Source organism: Ptiloglossa arizonensis, chromosome 11, assembly GCF_051014685.1.
Source record: "Ptiloglossa arizonensis isolate GNS036 chromosome 11, iyPtiAriz1_principal, whole genome shotgun sequence".
NCBI classification, from domain to species: Eukaryota; Metazoa; Arthropoda; class Insecta; order Hymenoptera; family Colletidae; genus Ptiloglossa; species Ptiloglossa arizonensis.
The window spans coordinates 15,974,539-15,997,195 of NC_135058.1; the positions used below are offsets into that span (position 1 = coordinate 15,974,539).

The window sequence follows — 22,657 nt, forward strand, 5'->3', positions numbered from 1 at the left end:
AAGTACGGAATTCTGTTAGAATGCGTGGAATATCAAATACAGATACTCGAGTAAAATAATACAGAGAAGTATCCAGTTTGAAAATAAATATTACCAAGCAATAGTCAACGAGAAATAAACCTGCTTACTCGACAATTCCTATACATGCCCCGTAGAATATTATTTTTGTCACAGTTGCGAGAGCTAGAAATCCACTTCTAAATATTCCGTCGATTAGAATTTGGAACTCTGTTCGTTTCCAAGAATCTGGAAAAATCGACGTGCTTCGAAAATACGCTCCAAAAACGCGGACCAATCTCCAAAGGATTCGACGAACCAGCGATAAGGACTTGTAACCGCGAAACCGCGGCGAATCCGCGAAACATTCGTAAGTCGCGCGAGCACGCGCAAATCGTATTTAACAGATTAGTTCGCATTAATTCGGAGATCGATAATCCGTAATACCTGGCGGTGATTAATTAGGGAGCGTGGAATGGCGTACATTCGGCGAATCAGCGTTGCCGCGGTGGCAGCGATACGGACAGCGATATTTGTCGACAACGGTCGAGAATTCCGTGTGGCGGAACGTATCGAGCAAACCTAGCGACCGCTCGATGCAATAAGCCCCCGGAGCGAGTGGCCATCGAGGGAAAGATTAGGCCTTCGACGTGGGCCGTCGGTGATAGAGAGACTAATCCCTCGGACTTAGCGCACTCCGTACGAACAAGGGGATAGGGTGACAGTAGATAAGGGAAAAGCCACAATTAAGAGACGTCGATCGGCCCGAGACGCTACCAGCGCGTTAACCGGATGGTAAGCCTCGTCCAGCGACGGACGGTTCCTCAGCGAAGCTGTCTCCTCGCGAGGTAACGAGTACTCCGATTCGTGTCTCTTTCGGGATCTTTTCACGAGGATAGAAACAGTGGTGAACATAATTTCTGGTCGCGAATCGGAGGAACATGTTTTATCAACGCCGGAGAAATCACCCCAAAGGAACAGTTGCCGTAATTGGAGCAGTGTTGTAATTCGAGAATTAGGAAAAACTTTTCTCGTTCGATTGCCAACACGGGTTGCCCACACAAGCGAATGACGAAACCGTTCGATTCGTTCCGGTAGTCGTTGTTCGAAATTGGGAGTTAGGAACAGCTCGAAGTTCTTCGCGTTCAAACATTCGAAAAACACGTGGGAAGGTCCACAGCCATTCTGTTGCGAGTAATAAATCATTAGTGTCTACTTGGAAAGTTATTCGGCTACGAGGTGTTGTCATCGTTGTAAAATTCTAGCGGAGAATTAAGGTTGCGCTACGTGTTTTCAATCACTCGGTAAAGTTACCTAAATTGGACCGCGACGATTTAAAATGGTCAAAGATCGAAATGAATATTAAATAACTGGAAATGTTACTTCTCGAAAACGGAGCATTCATTTTCAGTGAATTGATTATACGAAGATTAACGTCGGATAAATTTTGGAAAATAAATCAACCCGGTGTACGCGAAGATGTTTTCGATGATTCGATTCAACGATGGAAAACAAATCGTAAAAGAAAGTGGCCATTCCGCGGATAATTAACACGTTCAGCGCCGTGCTCCAAAACGCGAATACCGCTCGAATGTGCAGAAAATTGTATCGATTTTCGGAGCAACGAATATTCTACTTTCTTCTCCAAACGATACGGATTATTATTTCAGCGTTTCACAGTTTCGGAGAAACTTTCAGTTCGATCGTACGATGGGTATTCGTTGAGTCAAAATTATGCCCATGGATCAATGGAAAAATTGATATCTTTCACGCTAATGTAATAAAATTATCCTCGAGTAACGTTCATTCGTTCTCTCGAGCGATATTTATTCAATCGAGAAACGTAGACTCGGGAAACTTATTAAATATAACGGGTCGGTTTGATTCGACTCGCGATTGTTGAATTAAATGACATCCACCGGTAACTCGAACGCAGCTATATTGCACAAGGAATGCTCCGCGAAATCTGTAATTTCACGCACAACGATCTAAAAATACCTGGTACACGAAAGCGGAAGAATTTTCGCCGCTTTATTCGAAATTACGAGCAAGCGCGGCGATGTAATCGGTCGAGGCAGGTCGGAGTAAAAGGCAGAAAGAAATACGCGACGCTCGATTCGCATAAATAAAAGCGCGGGTATGCATAATTTTTCCAGTCGAGGTTTTACGGGAACTCGGGGCATTTTTAAAAGGCAGTTTCAGCGGCAATTCTCTACCCGCTGCCGCGGCCCGTCCTCTCTCTCTCTCCATCGCGCAGTTTTCTTTGAGCGAGCGCGGTCATTTTGTTCGAGCAGACGTCCGTGGTCACGATCCATGACGAAGAAGCCCCGTAAGGAAATTTATGCGCATAGCCGCGGAGCCTACTCGAACCACCGACTAGAACCGAGACAGATATTCCGTAACCCGCTCGCTACGCTCGCTACAAAGCGCCGCGTGCTTTTTACGCGCGAAAGATCAATGCGAATCGCTCCCGGTTTTCGACCACGGGAGGAAATCTCGTGATCGCTGAACGATCTTCCCGCGTCCCCTATCACCGCCTCGATTCCCCTAGTCGTAGGTGGTGCCACTATTTTTAGCAACAAGGTGCAGTTGCATCCGGAGGGAACTCGACTAACCCTTTTATACGAATTATTTTTGTCCTTTGGGGGAACAAAATGTACAGTAAAAGGTTGGTAACCATTGATAGTGGGATACACGTTGAATCGGTGTGAGAAATTTTAAAGAATACAACATTGCGAATGCAGTTGCATCCGAAGGAAAGTCGGTTAGCTCTTTTGTACACGAATTATTTTTCTCTTCTGTGAACGAAACAAAGATCTCTGGTATCTTTATTCGGTACTTGCTCGTGCCGCTAATCGCTTATGATTAACGTATACTATAGAAATTTGGATAACTGAGTCAATTTTTACTTACTCGATATTCACGCTCTTCTAAATTACAAAGACGAGGCTCGATAATAGCCTTGTATCTGGAACGTTGATGCATGGCGTCTAGCCAATGCGCAGTATAATAATTTACTGGATCATGGTCCGGACTTTCATACTCCCTTAAATTATTCCAGCGATCGTTTCGTCTTGTTCGTACGCTATACCGGAAAAGGGTGGTGCAACCCTACGATCGAAAAATAATAAACAAAGAATAAAATTTATTTTACAGCGTTCTCTCGATATAAGCGAATAATAAACAAATTACTACCAGAACGAATGCAGGGAGCGTAATCACCGATAACAATACTCGTTAAAACCGTTCAAATCTACGAACGTTGGACTCGAAGATTACTTCGACCGTTACGTAGATTTTAAGTCAATTTCACAAACTGTTATTTCGAAGCATTAAGAAAATCAAGTTCCGTCGATTTCTGCGGGAGTTTATAATTTTCCGACATCCATCCGGTAAAGGATTAACCCCTCGCCTTACGATTTATTTCATAACGATCGCGTCTAAAATATTTTCATTTCTGTTCGATACGATGTAAAGTAAAGAAACACTCGAGTATCAAAGTTGAGTTCGGGAGGAGAACTCGTGCGGCCGAGACTCGTCGTTTCCACGCAAGATGTTGAGAAACTTGGTCTCCGTTGACACAATCGTTATCGGATCGCTCGGATACAATCGATCGGCGAACCGAATATTCGAAGAATCGTGGGAGCAGTCACGGGCTCGCGTTCGGAACGATAGCTCACCGAGTCCGCGTCTGGCGCGCGTAGCTCGTACGCGTAGGAGCGGACGCCACATGCGCAGGCGAAGAGGGTTCCCCCACCCGTGGACGCGTGGGCGTGTCCGTTAGTCCCCACCGCGGTTCGGGTTCCCCTACGACCCCTCCGTCGGTGTCCCCACCGCGCGGCGCGGCGACCCTGCGACCGCGATCACCGACACAGACGCGCCGAAGGAGTCGAGAGGGACGGAGGGACGGTCCGTGTCGCTCGAGAGGGACGGAGGGACGGCTCGTGTCGCTCGAGAGTCCCCTTCTTTCCCGTGTCGTCCGCTCGCTGTCCTCTGCCGCTCGGATCCACGCCTTCCCACCTCCCCATTGGCCCGATCTGTCCCCGGGCCGCTTGGTGACACACGCCCAGTTCTCGCGATCGTTCTCCAGGAAACGCTCTCTCCGGGCAGGGGATCGACCGCCGTAGCCCCTTCGCTTCGCTGGAAATTCTTCGCGAGATTGCACGTATTTCGCCCGCCGTTTCGCCCGACATCCTTTGACCGCGCGCTAGTAATTACAGGCTTTCACGGAGGGCGGAGAGGGAACGGGTGGGTGGGGATGCACTCGCCCGGCCGAGGAAGCTGGAATTTTATCGCGCGAGCCCGGTCTCCGCGCGGAAATTGGAAATTAGATTACTCGAAGAACAAGTTGCGCCGAGAGATCGAGACGGAGACTCGGGAATCCGCGAACAGTCTCTGCCAGAGACGGCTCTTGACCGAATGCGAACGCTGTTCACAGATTCGACTATAACGAACCGTGCCGCTGGAATTTCGAGATCGTTACGCGTCCACGAAACAGTGTTCGTTTTCAATGGTGGACGTTTGCTCGAAACTCGCGAAATTATTTCAATTCCGATACTCGGGCATTTTACTTCTCGGTGTTGGTATTTTTCGAGGAGAAATCTCAGACGGTCAGCTTTCGATTCTTTATCGCAAATAAGAAACAAACGGTCGACTATTAATTTTAAACGTCGATAGCGACTATTACCGGGACTCGTGTACATTTTCTAGTTAATTTCTGAGCGACTTAAACGATGCGTAACTTTCACCTTGTCCAATCGCAGACAGCTGGAATTGCACCTTTCGAACTTAATTTCAATTAGGAAAGTGTACATTGATTTTCGTGGGAACGAAAGATTTTATTGCTCGCGCGATAACTCTTCGTTTTCGACTCTTTCCGATTGTTCAACCGCAAGAGAATCGCTACTAAAAAACGCTAAATCATTGACTCGGCACGTAGGTGCACAAGGTTGTCGTTTCTTGTGGCAGGAACAATCGAAGTTTCTGTTGTTACAGCGCAACGCTTACTTATTTACGTCGTGCGTTGTCCAAACCTAAGATTAATGCGGACAGTTGAAACGTTCATAACATTCGCACATCACCGCACGGGTTGAGACCTTAGAAAGATTAACACTGGAACGAATTATGTGTAACAAGTTACACTTCGATCGATGCAATCTTGTGCAATTTTTGCTCCTATCGTAGTGCATAGAAATTGGGATATACTCCATTTTGACACGAACCTTTGAATTAAATACAATTTGATAAATTTGATCAATGAACAAAACTACCATTGTACTATATGGAAATCAAACTTAATGTAACTTACGCAAATTTAAATCATACAATATTTGCACACGGATAAGCAAATTGAATACAACATAAAAATTTTAAGAAAACAGTAATAATTTGACCTGTGCAAAGTACCTATAGTATACACTTATTGAGAGAATCGGGTGCATTGCACACGATGCAACCGCTGTCCCGAGAAGATAACTTAAAAAATTGGCGGTCGTCGAAGCTCGGAGCCGGCCCGGAAATAGGACTAATTTCTCGAGAATACGGTACGGTTCCAGCGGTGAGTATCACCGTGTAATCTAAACAAGCCGGTAATCGATGTACGCGCTTGACGTGGGCTTGTTTTTCTTTGCCCTACGATACCGCTTCCCCCATACCGAGCTAAGATCGGACAGCTGGGAAGCGTGGCCCGATTGCGTAACGAGGACCGAGCGGCTCCACGAATCGTAAAATATAATCGTTTCGCTCGGATGGTGCCATCGACGCGTTTATCGCGGAAACGCGGCTGAAAAATCGACATCCCCGCTTAAAGGTCGCGGCCGATCTCCTCCGGCGATTTTTCAGTCCCGATACGTCGCTGTCAACCGGTATCGGGATTCTGACGTTCCCCGGTTGCATCGTCATGGATTTTTACCTCTTTAACGATAAACTCTAACAGCGAACTGCTTGGTTGCGCGTCGAGCGACGGGGGACGCGTCCGTGCTCTTTTTTTTCGTGCAAGTGGCATCGATGATCTCCGATTTTAATAAAACTTGGCTTCGAACGCGCGTAGAGCATTAAAAAAATATCGAACTCGTGTTTTATTTTTCAACAACCGACACTCGCGTTCGAGGAATAAAAACTCAAAGCTACGAACGATACGTATCGAGATAAATATTTTCAAACTCGATAGGGACGGAAGAAAATGGAAACTAATTTGGATCTTGTTTTCGGTAGGCCATAGATGGCGACACTGTAGCCAATCTGATCGCATTTTTACGTTACACGCAATAGCGACACCATAATTTTATTACGAACTTTGTTGTAAATTTTTCTAGAGAACACTTCGAACGGAAGGAGACAAAGAGGAAATTATTTTTCGATCGTCGAAGTTAAACAGCGTTGAGTATGGTCGATATCTGGACCAGTTTCCTGGGCGAGCAACTATCTAGGAACCCCCATGGGGTGTTATTTAGTAACTGGCTAGTTTGAAACCTGCCTAGAACTGTGTTGCAGCTCTGTAGCGAATGATCGGTATTGATCGTCGTCGATTAAGAACAAAGTAGAGTGGACTATATCACTCACTGTATAGTCAATTAGTATTTCCTCTTTATTCGTCGCCTATTTTTTAAATCGATAAATTAATCGATCTAAAAAATGTGTCGAACTTTTCACCAGCTTCTCGAGGTTCCACAAACTCGATTCTATTTCAAAGTTTTCAGATTTGATATCGCTACGCTAACGAAAAACTGTTTTTTGAAAAACCTAGTTTGCCTATACAGAACTAAGCTCAAAACCCGGCGCAAAATATACCCGTTCGATCGAAAGTAAATCGATAAATCCACAAAAAAAGAAAATGGCAATTTATCGATTAAAAAGTCAGACGCCGGCGCCCAGAGGAAGTCGAATAAATCCAATTAATTTCGAGGGATCGATGGCAGATTCTGCAAACACTGGCAACGCGTTATACTATTTAGGCTTGTACTCTCGAGAATAACTACAGAGAACGAGAGCTATTTTATACACGAACAAACTAGAGACTATCGATAGTTGCTTCCCTTCGAAATCACCCTTACTCACAACTCTGTGTCTCTTACTCTTGACAGAAACTATTAAAAGTAAAACTCTCGAATGAACACCTAGCCGATCGTACTTCTCGATGACATCTCGGTAGATACTCGGGGTAAAATCGATCGACTTCTTCGTGAAAAGTAGCCTAACCTGGTTCATTGAGTTTTTCCAGAGCCAACGTAACCGAAGTCCTCATCTTTGACGTAACAAAGGGGTGCTCAAACAAAACGAGAAACTAGTCGTCGTCCCCACCAACCCTCGCTCCCCGCCTCTCAACCCCTCTTTCCCTCTGGGAGCACGAGATTCGATGTCCAGAGCAAGAAAAAAACGAGGAACGAGCGAGGCGAGCGGAAGATGGAGGCACGATAACGACGGTGGAAATTGAATTCTCTCACCAGTCATCCCGCTGCGAAAGTGCATATACGCGGACACGTCCTCTCGGCCAATCCCGTTCGGCTATCGAACGAAGGGAGACGAAGGGTCCGTGTCCCTTTTGTGTCGAAACCGGAGCACAGGTAGGCAGACGTAGCTTCGCAGGAAGAGGGCTGTTCTCTGCGAAGATGGAACGAACGTATGACTTGCTCCGGTGAAAATGGAACTTAACCCTTGTGCACTCTTCGAGGCTACTATGGCGAAAAATTGATCGCGTTAAATAACTTTTTAACAAAATATTGGCTTGGTAGAGATTGTTGTCAATGTTACTCGGAAAATGTTTCAGGCAGAATGTGGTTAGTGTTGTTTTTCGACAAGATGTTAATCTCTTGTGCATTCTTCGGATCAAATTGATACGAGATTGAACTTTGGTATGGAATAACTTTTTGAGGAAATATTCAATTTGTGTGAAATTTACCCACTTTTGTCAGCATTGCTCAAAAAATGTTTCAAGCAAGGAAAAATGATATATATATTATAATATATTTCCAATGAGGGCCAATTTGAGCCAAACAGGTCCAGTGAAAGAATTATTTCAACTGTGTCCAAGGGTTACTACCGTTGAACTGGATGTCTGAAAATTGAATGTCATTCGTAGAGGACTAGAATGAAAATGTCGAAACGATACGTTTCTTGGATAAATTTATACGCAGTGATAAAGTTCGCAGCGAAGAAACGATTATAATGAACAAGAAATGTAAAATAAAACTTTCTAATCGGTTGTACAAATCCCGCGGAATGTGAGTTGGATCGCGAAACTACTAGGTTAGGTTTACTAGAATGCAAGTTTAAGGCAGTTCGTATCGAGTTACTTGTTATTAGGGTACAATTTATTTGTAATAAACGGCTGCGGTCGAAGCATTATCCTAGCACCTAATAACAGTATCGCGTATCGGTATACAGTTTCGTTGGACGCATGACAATAACTTTGGCCAGTACGAGGTGATAAAATGGAGATCGCGAGGAGACACTTCAATCTCGTATAATAGTATTACACATCGATAAACTCTCGTTTAATTACGAGGATTGAATCCTGTAAAAAATCTCACGACAAATGTACACTCTCCTCTATATTTGAAAGTTTACGGTGTAATTTAAATGATAAAAATCCTACAATAATTACAAACGGAACATTCTTCCGTCCTCGTTCTTCCCAACATTTCGACAATTTCCCAACTCGCAAGTATCCTACGATAACTTCCCTAGAATCGTTCCACCGTATTTAATTTTTCAGCGTGTTCGATCGTCGATTAACCGAAAGGTTCGTGGAGACCCGACCTAAGAGACGCGGACAGACGTCGTTCGGGGATCAACGGAACGTATAGGCGGCTGTTCAACGCGCGAACCTTACCCCACTCCCCCCCTACTCCAACGTCTAGAGAAGGCGAGCGATGCCCGGTGATCTAGTTAGTGAAATTGGAATTGAAAGCGTGACCGTTCGACGTTACGATAATTTATCACTCGAATAAACGTACGCCCGTGGTGTTCGTACCGTGTACGAGTATCAATTTACATGACGCAACGGATATGTAATCTGATATATCGTGTAACGGCGCGTATGGAATCGCGAATGGCGGTTCTCATCGGTCGCCGAGGGTAACGCGGAATCGGAAACCGATGAATTTTCCCAGTTTCGCGAGCATCCGCGGATTACTTTCCTCGCCGAGCGCCGCGCCATGGTCTACGTTCGACGCCGTTACACGACGCGTCGTTTGGCGTCGCGTCGTTTCACCAACGGCGATTAAAGCGACGCTGCGGCAGGCCGCGTACTAGTACGCGCCGCTTCAAAGGAGCCGCGCGTTTCTTTCATGTAAATCGTTCTTTTCTTCTCGCGCGGCGTGTTTGCCGTATATTAATGATGCTTTAATGGAATGGGAGTGTTCGCTAACCTCTCACGCTCGATATTTCTTTGCGTTATGTTGGCAGCGCCGAGTAATTACCCCCGTCGGTTAAAGCAAACGATAGATTTTGTCACACCCGGGGATTATCGCCCGTTTAAATAGAGATCTATCACGCCCGTCGAAATTAGCGCCACTTTCGTTATTAACGCGCTTCGAAACGGTTACACGGAACGTGAGTTGGACGCTGGTTACCGCGAATCGATGTAGAAATTAACCCGTGCCTTCGGCAACGAGAAAAATGTTATTTAATTTTAACAGGGGGCTCGTAGGATGGTTTAATTTACGCGAGAACGGGAAACGACCGCCCGATCGCATTTTTATTTTAGTAATCGATATCCGTAACTTCTTATTCCGGTGACAAATGGTTCGTGTGCAAAATTTGCTCGTTAAAAATTCGTGAAAATGTTAAGGGATGTCCTCGAACTTTAGTTCAGCCTCGAGTTTCGTTAATAATAAGTTGTGCAACGCACACTAAATTAACTATTAAATCGTTGCTGAGTCTGGATATGGAATACTGTGACGAACGAAATTGTTGGGAAACACTTGCAAAATGAACGATTATTCTGCTGCAACACGAAGGAATCACGGTTGAGTCTGGGTACGAAATTCAAACGTTAAAATCGAAGCCACTTCGTTTAGGTACACGATAAAAGTATTTGAAAAAGATAAGAAATTTTTACAAACGAGTCGTTTTAGAGGAATTGGGTTCGCGCGGATTTGGTCGATCGGTTCGAATGCACCGCGAAGGAAAAAACGAAAGAAGCAAACAGGACGATAAACGTGTGAGAACACGGTGAGAATGTGCGGAGATATCTCAGCGAGAAGAGGCAGCGGCAGGCCACACTTTCCTTCTCAGTGTACCGACGAAAGTTCTACCGGAAGTTGCACGAGGATCTTGACTGAACTTGCATACGAATAATTGCGTACTCCGTTTCGAGGATATAGATCGATAAATTCCGATATCGCCGAGTTCGTAGCGCCTAAATTTGTTGAAAAAATGGCGGGAATGCGTTGTACCGCTCGCAGAATTTCTTACAACGCGCGTGAATGTTCCGTGTTCGAATAAAAATTGCTCTAAAATATTCCAGAGAAGAAAAAGAGAACGAGGCACACCGTAGGCGTTTTGCGCCCAAGTTCTTAACATTAACATTTGTAGAATTTTTCTCGACAATACGTTCGATAAAATTGAAATTCTAGAAAATACTTCGGTGCGATCGAAATTTATACAAATTATTGCCGCGAGAATCTTTCGGGTTGATTCACGTCTAACAGTGGCTGACAAGTATCACTCTACTTCGAATACGATAACACGGAAGTGACATACTAAAATTGCAGATGAATATACTTAATTAAATTGCCCTGTGACGCAACATCGTAAATAACCGAATTTAATTTTTACGAAACGCTCCGGATAAACTTGAGAGGCTAGATAACACCACTGGAAGGCTATTCGCTCGAAACCTGTTTTCACAGGTTCATTAAGCAGTTGATTCCTATACAGGAGTCATTTTCAAACACGCATGATTGCGTCTAAGGCGATCGGTCGATGAATCAACCGTAGCGACGTGTCCACCAACAAACCAAAGGAGTAACTCTTTTTTTTTTTATCGAGAATCGTTTTTCATTAAAAGTTGATTAGAATAAGAGCAATACCTCCCAAAGTACCTCGTCGAATTACCATTTGTATCGGTTTCAATTCTATCGATTGCAAAATTGTCCAATCGCTCGTGCACCACGACGAAAGTGTTTTACCGGAAACGGGCGGAATTTTCATCCGGATAAACGTGTCGACCAACGAATAAAAGACAAACAACTCTTTGTCCGTTACTCGTTGAAAAAATATTAGAATTTGAATCGCGGAACGAAATATTTCACAACGCAGAAACACGTTGTTTTTATTGGTCGTCTTTCGTCCAAATAGAATTTTGCCTACCTCCAGTCTTTATCCCGCGTTACGATAAAAATAATACCAAACGTTCGGTTTCCATTTTTTTCGGCCACGCGCACGATTTCGGAAAGCACAATCCACTCGGGAAATCGCTGTACGTTGATTCCGTTCGTTGCGTTTTTTTAGAATACAATTCTTCCCGTCTCTGGTCTCTACCCGTGCAGCAACAATAATAATAATAAGATCAAGAGTCTCGTTTCCGTATATTTCGTCGCGCGTACGATTTCGAAAAGTAAACCCTCTCCTATATTTCATTCGCTTTTCGCGCGATTAAAATTTATCCGATCTTTGATGCTTACGACACAACGGAGAGTCTCGTTTCCATTTCTTCGGCGCACGATTTCGAAAAGTAAAATCGTTTCACGAGTAGCGACTCGGGAACCTCGGGAACGGTTCACCCGTCGCAAGGAGCAAGGAAAAAAGAATCGATCGTCGTTCGGGTTGAAACGCGCTCGAAAACTCGTCTCGTCTCGTCTCGTCTCGTCTCGTCTCGGTTACAGCCCCGGGCTCGAAAGACTCGAAAAACGCGTTAAGAGAGCGGGCGCAGAGACGCAACGCCGCGAAGAGAAGCGTACGTAGTAAGCCGTGAATAGAAGCGCGCCGGTAGGATATCCCCCGACAAAAGGTGAACCCACAAAGTGGGTCTGGCCGCGTAGGGTACCGCGCGGAAGGCGGGAGGCAGCCGGCTGGCCGACTCCGTGCTCCGTGGGTATAGAGGAGAGATATATAACCCGGCTCGGGCGTGTTCGGGCCGACTCGTGCGCTCTCGGCGGCTGGTGGTGGCCGCGCACCTCCGCCAAGAGTTTCACGCTGCGTGGAACGAAACTCGTACGCGATCAGCTCGACCGAGGCAATCCGGCATCCTTATACCACGTATGGCCGCTGCGTTCACGGCCGATTTCGGTGTTTTCTCGCCCCCGCCGTGGGAACTCGCGCGATCCGGTACGCGGACTCGTGACACGCGACGGGGTGAACCGCGAATCGCAGTTCGAGCAACCCCCGGTGAACGACCACGACGACGTCGACGACGAGTCGTCCGAGCGAGCGGTGCCGAGACCGGACCCGAGACCGGAGCCGCTGGATTCTCGAGCCAGTGTACCGTAAAAAGTTCGCGGAACACGGTGAAAACGCGCGTCGCGGTGCTTCACGGCTCGGCGACGTCCAACGCGTAGGAGGAGGAGGAGGAGGAGGAGGAGGAGGAGGTGGTGGAGGAGGAGGTGGAGGAAGAGGAGGAGGCGGTGGCGACGGTGTGCGGAGTGGGGACAGGGGGTGGGAGGGGGGAGCACCGGGAGGAACCCCCGAATCGTGGCGCGCGCGGTGACAATCCCCGTTTCGACCCGCGAGTGACAACCCTCCACGAGTGAGAAAACCTTCTTGCTCTCCTCGTCTGTCTCACGCGCGAGAGCGCGCGCGCGCGCGCGGGCGGGCGCCCGTTTTATCTTTCTCTCTCTCTCTTTCTCTCTCTGTTTCTCTCTGGCCGTCCGTCTCTCTGTCCGCTCTCGGGAGCGAAGAGTTGGCGCGAGCCGCGCGAGCGACTCTCGACGAATGACGAGGAGGAAAGGGCCCCCGACAGGGCCAGGTAACGATCCGACCGCCCGAAGGAAAATCAGAGTCGTAGGCGGGGCCTAAGGTCGGGGGACACGTGACACGGAAACTGTCACGCCGCCCTTGTCCTCCCCTCCTTGACCCCCTCCACTCGGCCGAAAAGCACCGGTGCCAGCAGAGGCTATACGAGCGCCGCTTCTCGACGACCGACTGCGTGCCGCCCGAACGCTTCCGTCCGCTCGAGACTTCGAGCGAACCGCCTAGCGAGAGAGAGATCACCACCATCGTCCCGACGATTACACGATGACCGTTCTTCTTCTTCCGCTACTTCTGTCCCCGATGCTTCGTGTTTACCAGTGACGAGGATTCCTCCCAGGACGAATCGCGCTAGGAAATTTCCGGCGACGATCGCGCCCCGAAGAAAAGAGAGAGAGCCGTAAACGAGAGACGCGCGTTGTGCTCAGGATACGCGCGAGTTCGTTCTCGCGTCGCGTCGGTGTTTACTCCGAATAGGTGTCGAGGATCCGGCACGGGATCGGTGGTTCCCGGGCGCGAATAATGCGCGCTGGTTCGGATCGCGAGGAGCGTAATTCGGCCGTCGCACGGCTCCCGATTCCCCCGCGATCCGACGCGCTCGAATCCGCGACGATGTGGCCGTCGAGAGGGCGTCGCGCGTGAACATCCCGAGAATGCAGCAGGGCAGCGTGGGCTGCGACGGGGCCACCGTCCCGAGCCCGCGGGGCAACTCGCCCAAGCCCGAGATACCGAACGACGGGAACTCCCTGGAACCCGACGCCCGCGTCAGAGTCAAACTCGAGCTGACGGAGGCGTTCGAGGTGAAGCGCGAGCCCCAGGACGAGTACCATACACCGCGACAGGACGATCGTTACGACAGGAAACCGATCGTGCCCCTCAAGTTCGACGGGAACCCCGAGCTGGCTGGCCAGTGTCAGCCGACGCAGCACCAGGGCTACCGTCACACGACCAATATACCCAACTCGTACGTCTTTCCGCACTTCTACGGACCGCAGACGATGTTACCGCCCTCGTTCCCGGCCGCCAGACCCTCACCGGACAGACCGATGGGGAAAATCGAGGAACACGATAGGGAACACGAACGATACAGAGTGGCCGTCTCCGGTGTGCACGGCGACGGTGGTGCTTTCCTTCATCACGAACCCCATCGGTACGAAATCGGTGACTACCATCACGGCAAGCCTCCGGGATACCCCGGGATGCCGTACGCGGCCTTCCGACCCTCGATGCAACACCGTTCCACCTACGGGCATCAGAACAACACCGGGTACATGGCCACGCAATACCAGAACAGGCAGCGCAAGTGGAGCGGCGCCGCGCTACGTGGACTGCACCCAGCGATGCCTGTGAGTCTCTTACGCACCGATATCGGTTCTTTCCAGCGAGTTACGGTCACTCTTGTTCTTACGTTTGACAAGTTTCGCGGAAAGATTCAACGGTCACTGTCGCGCGCTAGGTGAAGCTCGGGTGAGCTTTGAGCAGCTAGTCCTCTGAGAATTTTGCGCGACGATCTTCGACGGTTCGCGTCGCGCGCTAGTTGTGAAGTTTAGGTGACTCTTGCGCAGCGAATTCGGATCATCGTGTTCGTATCCCCGAGAGATTCGCGACACAGTCTTCGACGGTCCACGCTAGGTGTAGTTTAGGTGATTCTTGCGCAGCGAGTTCGAGTCCCTGTGTTTACATCTTGAAGAATTTTGCGCGTTAACCTTCGACAGTTGACGTTACGTCCTAGGTACGAGCTCTTGCGTAGCGAATTTGAATCCTTCTCGTAAAATTTCTCGTCGCGATCTCTACGTCACGTGCTAAGTTAACCACGAGCAACTAACGCGAGAGTCTCTTGTACACCCGTTTCGGTTGTTAACGAATACGGGTTCTCGTGTTTAATTTTCTGGGGAATTTTAATACAGCAGTCTCTAACAGAGGTCCGAGTTAAAGACGTTGTATGACTATCGGGCGATCTCTTGATCACCGATGTTAGTTGCCTACAACGGTTAGAAATCCTCGCATTTGTATCTATGAGAATTTAAACGAGGCAGGTTATTTGGACGACCGACGAGTACGAAAAATACTTAGGTCGATACAAAGAATAACAGCAAAATATAATCTAGGGATTCCTAGGAGTACGTTAAGCCTTCTTTCGCGCGTAAGATGCAGAGAATACTCGAGATACAATTCTAAAGGTGTCTTAGGCGCATTTTACACCGCGTGTTGCGCATGTTGGAAACAAGTTTCGTAGAAATTTGTCGGTACTCGATATATCTGGGATAGTATCTATATTCGACTTTACCCAGTCGTTCGAGATCATACTCAATGACAGGAGATAATATCGAACACTTGGGCAATTAATAGTACCAACACGCCGTAGACGCGTAGAAAGGTTAACGATATCGTGTGTCTTTTATAATGATCGATCAGCTTGAAGGATTACATCGATTTAAGTTGCTCCTACCGTTGTCACTAATACCGTAGTTAAGCACAGTTAGGTAATTTCTCTATTATTGTCGCTGACTGTAAACAGATTGTTGTAATTACTATTGAAGGCAGGTTGCTCCTATTGCTATCGTTACGACCGTAGGTAGGTCACTGCTATTCGTGTCACTGCTAGGTAGGTCACTGTTACCATAGTTAGGTCTCGTTTATTATTGTTACCGCTACTGCGGCTAGATCGCGTCTACTCTTTAAACGTCAATATAGAAAAGTATTACTTTTGCGAACAATGCTTAAATTATTTTTTTTCACCTTTCCTATTATTCCCATTTTCCCTTCTTCTTATCAGCGTTAGGTTCCTTTCGTAATTACGTACCGAATTAAATGTCTTATCCGTCTGGTAAATAAATCGATAAATTTTTTATGCAAAAAACAAAGGTATTTATGGAAGGTTGACGTTTGTAACGAGATCCAACGTATCGCGAGCAGTCGTCATGCAATAGATGATCCTGAGGTAGCCTAGATTTTTAAGAAAAGTAAGACAGTTGGAAAATTAACAATCGCACCTGGACGATGTTCTCGATGCGAGAAATATTTGTTTTTTTTTCATTCAGAAATTGCTTCCCGCGATTGTAACGCCGTCAGTCGTTAATTTACGCGATCCGGGATTCTAATCCAGAATTCCATCCAGAGACATTCTGTCCGGCTCTCCGTTGTACAGTCCTGCTCGCAATTATTCGAAACACTGCTCGCGTCGAACAAAGCGAGATTTATATTTCCGATACGAAAGCCTATATATTACTTTCCACTGTTTGCGATGTCTGTACTTGTCGGTCGAAATAATAATATTGCCATTAACCGTAAGTTAAGTAAGACAACAACAAAAACGAGGTATCGCATCTCATCGTTAGACAAGACCGATGCAATCTTACATCCCCTGAAGTTTATTTAGTAATTATAACAACCACGTCAGGCTATTTACAATGCACGCTGTCCGACGATCGGTTGCTCGGGGTAATAAAGTAACTCGTCATTCTAATTTCTAATGCGCAACAGGCACGCTTCAGGATCTACGATAATAGAGATCAACGTGTGCACTCAAAATAACAAGCCTCGAGGAAACTTCGAACACAGATTTTCCTTTGTTCTATATTTTCACGATATGGACGTACTCGAGGACACATTTATCTTCGAAGAACAAAGTTATCGATTCGAGAATCACTCTTACGACCGGACTAAAGTTAGAATATCGTGTCGTTCGATTCCGAGCGCGTACAATAGCGTCTTGCGTAATGTTCGAGAATCAAAAACCACAACTGCGTTAAACGAAACGTACATTTCCTCGAGTTGTCAAATTCCAACTATACGATTCTTGCTCCGTTGATCGATACACGTTTCACGAGTTCTAGCAAATTTTTGCAACCGTCGAGACATTATTTATACAACGATAGAAGCCCTGCCCCGTCGATCGGTACACGTTACACGAACCCGACGAAATTTCATCATCACCCGAGGCACTACTGTACTTTGCGACTGCATTAAACGAAACGTATGTTTCGTCGAGTTATGGTCCAATTCCAACGATACGATTCTCGCGTTATTGATCGATACACATTACACTCGATCCCATCGCTAACGACGACCCGTTCCGTGCAGGATGCGTTCGGCCCTCACGGTCGTAACGCGGGCTTATTATGTGCGAAATCGAAACGCAGATCCTCGTTTCTCAGTTCAGTTCCTCCGCGCGCGATTACCTTTCGTCGCGCCACCGCTCCGACTACAACTCGTTAATATCGACACGTACGCGAAGAATACCTTTTGTTCCGCGGACGCGGAAGCAAACGGCCCGCGATTTTACTTGCAGATTATTTTTAATTGCGCCCGGCGTTAATGATGTATTGAACGCCGCTTTCTTCTGCTCGCCGTGGCGCATTGTAAACAAAAGCGTATGCATTATGCAACAAGACGCAAAGCTCGCGCGTTTAATCGAGAAACCGACGGATATATTTTAACCAATATTTTACCGCGTCGAGGCCCGTTTGGCGCCCGGCCAAACGGTTTCGCGGGTTCGTCGAAGCCGAAGAACAGCCCGAAGGGGGTTTTTTGAAACCATCGGCGAAAACTCGGCCCGCTTGAAATCACAGTGTGTGCGTAGACGTGCGTGCGTGCGTGCGTGCGTGCGTGCGTGTATGCAGTGTGTGGCGAAGGGAGCGATTCAACTACGCACTCTTTAATACCGAGTGAAACGTATCAATTCCCGAGCATCGCGTCAGGTGTACGAAGCAAGTATCGGAAGGAGGAGTCGTTGGAATTTTGCGCGTTAATTTCGCGAAACGCTCTTCTCGATATTCCTGGTAGCATCGACCGAGATTTCGAAAAGACAACGATGCGGTAAAGTCGTTGTATCAGAATAGTGTATTCTTTGAACAACTTGGAATAAATCTTCGCGCAAACCGACATTTTTCCAAGTGGGTGGTGCAAACCTCAGGGGAGGAGCCTCTCGTACCTAAATAGCTCGATATTCTCACGGACTTTTTTCTTGAGAATTTTTCCCCTCCCAAGAGTGTGCACGTACGTGCAATTTGTCTTTATCCAGTACTATTTTTATAGCTCAATTATTGCATCGAGGGGAGAACTAATAGGAGGATAATAACAGGAGGATAAATATATTTTCATAATAAGAACGTTTGACTTTCATGGAACGTTTAAAAAATGAAAGGGGGGCCCTCGAAGTAATTGCTAATTAGCTTCGGACTAGCGGCATCGGTAACTCCGAATGAAAATTCTTTGTACCAAACCCGTAAATCGTAACCCATTGGATACGTTTGAAAAGTATCGACGTACACTTGATACTTTCGCAAAAAGTAATCGATGAACATTCGATACTTCCACGAAAGATATCTAGACGTCGAAGCAAGTTTCCATTGCGCAACGATATCGTTGTTAACCTTACTATTGTTAATTTTGCATACTTTCGAGAAGCGTGTAATTTGACATTTTACATTTTCCTTACCGATGTACTTGTTTCGTGCGCGGTGAAATTTGTTACAATATCTACGATAACATCGACGGTTACCCAGCATCGCACGATATCCGTATCGAGTAGTCGTTCGCAGGTGTTCATTACCGTATCGAAAATTGATACTAATTACTCGAGGTTTGGAAACCTTTCAATATTTCGTATCGAGCACTTTGCTATCGTCTTCCTCGCGAATCATCGATACCTAATCGTATCAGTCGCTCGTAAACGAATCCTCGGTACCGAAACACTCGGTGTTCAATGGCTGGTGGTGCATCGGGGTGTAGGTTGGGCATGGTGTGGGGGTAAGCGGCGTGTAACTCGGGTCCCGGGGACGAATCGTCGCCGGTCGGTCACGTCGCGTTATCGTCGCACGACCTGCGAAGAATCGCCCGGGGTCCCCGGGGCCCATTAATGAAATCGAATGAAACTTCGCGATCCGTCGGTGAAAAAATTACACCGGCGGTCCGTGACCGAAATTACAGTGATTACACGCGAGCGTGTCGGTTTGGGCCCTCGGGGCCCACCGGTCACGGAGGGAGGGGAAACACCGCGCGTCACCTTACGAGCGGTGAGAGGAACCGCGGCGCAGGGCCCGACTCGGCACCGTTCGGCCCCGATCGCGGAGCGGGAAACGGGCCACTCGCGGAACCGTTTGCTCAACGATTATTATAATAACGTCGGAGCATGAAAATAGATGCGCGTGCTGCGGAGTACTCGCGGCGAGCGTTACGCCGACGACTTCTTGGTAGCAATGGGCCCCGCGCGTGGTTAGAACGATACCGACGGGCCCTGCGATATACCCCGATCGTTTATTCGAGGGAATGCGCGACTGTGACAAAGAATGGGACACGTTTGGGACGTTTGTGCGAGCGCGCGTTTACGAATAATTTGAAGATAATTTTGTATATAAAGTAGGGCACTCGGTTTTGTAATATTGTCGAGCGTAGAGACACTTTTCTTTTTAATCGATACCAAGATCGATATTTTCTTTCGATATTTATTCCAATATCCAACTATGGCATCGTTGCCTTCTCGGTGTGCTCGTTGAAACGTCGTCGCGCACTCTTACCAATACCGATGATTACTAATTTCGATCCCTGTTCGATACTCCAACGTAGTGTTTAAGCATTTGTGGGTACGATTGTTAATCGATGTGTCATTGAATTGGTCCCATCGCTACTTCTGGATATCGCCGCGGAGCGCATTATATATTCTATGGTTATATAATGTGTTGTACCGAAATAACGCGCGGCGTAATGCGGTTACTTTACAAATTACGCCGCAGGCGCGATTCAGGGAGGGCGAGGTTCGATTAATTCAAATTGCCCCTTCGCGCGGTGCGTATGTATGTATGTAAATACAGTACCGCTCGTAAGTACTCGAACGGCGGCGGAATTGACGAAAAGTGCGGGTTATGTGCGTGAAACGTAATATTTATTCAAAATATCTTGTGTATCTTAGATATTTAGGGCCTCTACCGCGAAACAAGGCCTTTGTAGTAATTACTTATCAATTATTCTTTAAAACCCTCTCATGAGTATGCCCGCCCCTAGCCCACATCACCGGCTTGCATATTTTAAGTTAGGGTAACGACGGAAATTGCAGATCGTGTCCGTGAAACGTGACGTTCGACTATCTTCTGCGTCGTGTACCTTTAGCTTACGATACAAAGTAAGACTTCCTTGGTAAAGGTAATTTATGAATAATTATTTAAACGCCTTTCGTCTACGTGCCCAACTCGGAATTTGGATCACGATCGCGCATTTTCTTAATCAGGCTGGCTAGAAGTGCACGAATTAAGTTTATAAAAGATAATGTTTAGTCAAATTACTCTCTGCATTTTATGCATTTAGACTTTTATCGCGAAACAAAACCTTGTTCGTAATTATTAATTATTGTTCGAAAGTATACCCGTGTCGACGTAAAATTTTTGGAGACGGATCAAAGACAAAGTGGATAAAAAGTATTTTCGAGAAATTACCAGTAATTAGGTGTTAAATTGGTATAATTTTTTCACTTGCCCTTGTAATATAACGCCAAAGACATGTCTCTACTGTTCGTGTCTTGCCACTTTCGATTTGTCCGTTGCAAATATTAGGCGAGAGTGACGGAATGCCGCTCTCGGAAATTAAGAATGTTGCTTTGTTTTAATCCATTCTCCTCGGTGCTTTACTTTACTTTCAATCAAGCGAAGTAGCATAGAACGGCTCGCCATTGTAAGCCGAAGCGTTTAACCAATGCCCTCGAGTACCTGTAAGGTGTACGTTATAATTTCTTTAGCCAAAGAGCCGCAAGTACTACTTTAATTTCGAACGTATTGTATCGTGTATACAAACGAAAGTGTATTAAATTTTTTTAAATCGTAAAGACATCGTAAATCGTGCAGTCGGTGCGAATTAAAGTGTATTGAATTCTTTAAAAAAATCGCAAAGGCCTTGGTTAAGGAAATATCAAAAATGGTCCGTATTTAAGCACTGGTACATACGAATTGAATTATATTAAACAATTGACAAAATCGTAAAGGCAATGTCTCTCGGTTAACGATACGTCGAAAATATTCTATATTCGAGCAGTCGTATATACGAATTAAAGTGTACTAAAGGTTCCAAAGGCGATGTCCCCGTTAAGGTTAGGTCTAAAGTGGTCCATATTTAGGCAGTCTCGCGAGTTATCCAATATCCCAGCTGGGTGCCTCGGTAGTTCCTCGAGGATCTAAGCGCGAGTGTTGGCGTTGGTTCTCGCGTGTCCCGTACCCGCTATCCGGCGAATCGCGCCAAAACGGGTCGCGAGCGCGCAGCTACGTCGCTTCCGCGCCGAAAGTGTCCGGAGCGGTCGGTTGCGGCGGTGCCCCACGGTCCCTCATCTGCATACCGTTTCCTCTCTCTAACGACCGTTCATCTTCCGCGGTAGGACGCACGCACCTGTATCGAGATAACGCGGCGTAACGTATACCCGCGGCGAATAAGGGCATTGAATCGAAGCCGATCCCTTCGGTCGGTCTTTTCCTACCGGGTCGCGGTCGATTCGCGGCCGACAGCCGCCCGCTCGCGGATAACTCCGGGCGCGAATCAGTCTATAAATTTCGCGCCGGGAAATCGCGCACCTGCGCCCCGAATCGATTTCGAGATCCTGTCGGAACGCTTTCTGCTCGCTCTTGGCGAGGGAACGCGCGCACGAAACAATCCGCGGCAGCGTTTTCCAAAGCAGAAGGGCCGGACGCGACCCCCGAGGGCCATCTTGCGATCCGAAGGTAGAAAATAATTCTCTCCTGGAAAAATATCAATTACCTACTTTTATTTGTATACATATTTCTATTGAAGATTGTTAGGACGTTTGTGAAACTGTTGCGAATTTGTCGAAGAACTCCAAGACATGTTCCTTCATTGTGATATTTTACATCGGAAGGGAGTGTAATTTTGAAACTGTATTCGTTTTAAAATTTCAATCGTAGAAATCTTTTCTATTCTCAGAAGGGCTAAATTTTTTCTGTTTCTGTCTTTTGAACAGTTCAAACGTCACCGATCCAAAATATCGTAAAGAGAAAGAGCGAACATCCTGGATTAAATACAGTATCGCGATAACGTGGACAGTCTCGAGTAATTTTTGCTCAATCGCAGGCTCGACCAAGGCCGAGTTAAACGTCCGAGCCAATACGATCCGCGATTCCTTCCGAGATAAATCTTTCTTTCTCCCTACGGTATACGCCTAACCGCGCCGCGACGGTTCGCGCCTTTCACCGTGGGACACTTGTTACTTTCAGCGGAGAGTTTCCTTTTCGATGTAAACGCGTTCGAGTAAAACCTTGCGCGTGGTTTTTTTATTTGACATGTGGGAAACGGTTACGCGATAATATACAGAGTGAACTACTTAACCATGGAGTAACTCTTTCAACTCTCCGTTGCATAATAAAATCGAGAACATAATAAAGAAAATCCCTGGAAAGTTCTCTCAGGAAATTTTACTGAATTTACGCACGATGTTTCCTTACGTAGACATTTACTTTCCTGTAGGTTAAATTATACTTATCGTTTATTTTGCAGAAATCGAAAATAGTCAAATTTATTCCGTTTTATACTTTTCAGCTCGATGATTCATTTTTTTTTTATCCCTGGCAATGGAAATTTATTACTCCTGCGCGAGTAAGGTTGCTAATATCCCTCGATGCGTAATTAGCGTTATTCCGTGGATGGTGTAATAAACTCGAATGGTATTATTATAAGTTGATTACAGGTTACATTAAAATTTGGTACAAGATACAGTTAGACGGTTTCAAGGAGGAGCTGAATGTTTAAAGAGATTAAA

General features: G+C 46.6%; 1 protein-coding gene across 1 annotated transcript in view; it reads left to right on the top strand.

The window, feature by feature from the left end:
• Positions 1-13,559: 13,559 nt before the first annotated feature.
• Positions 13,560-22,657, top strand: part of LOC143152595 (uncharacterized) — a 373,342-nt gene continuing 364,244 nt past the window's right edge. Inside the window, exon 1 of the mRNA XM_076322893.1 lies at positions 13,560-14,252. Coding sequence (XP_076179008.1) covers positions 13,560-14,252 — 693 coding nt within the window. The remainder of the gene's footprint in view (positions 14,253-22,657) is intronic.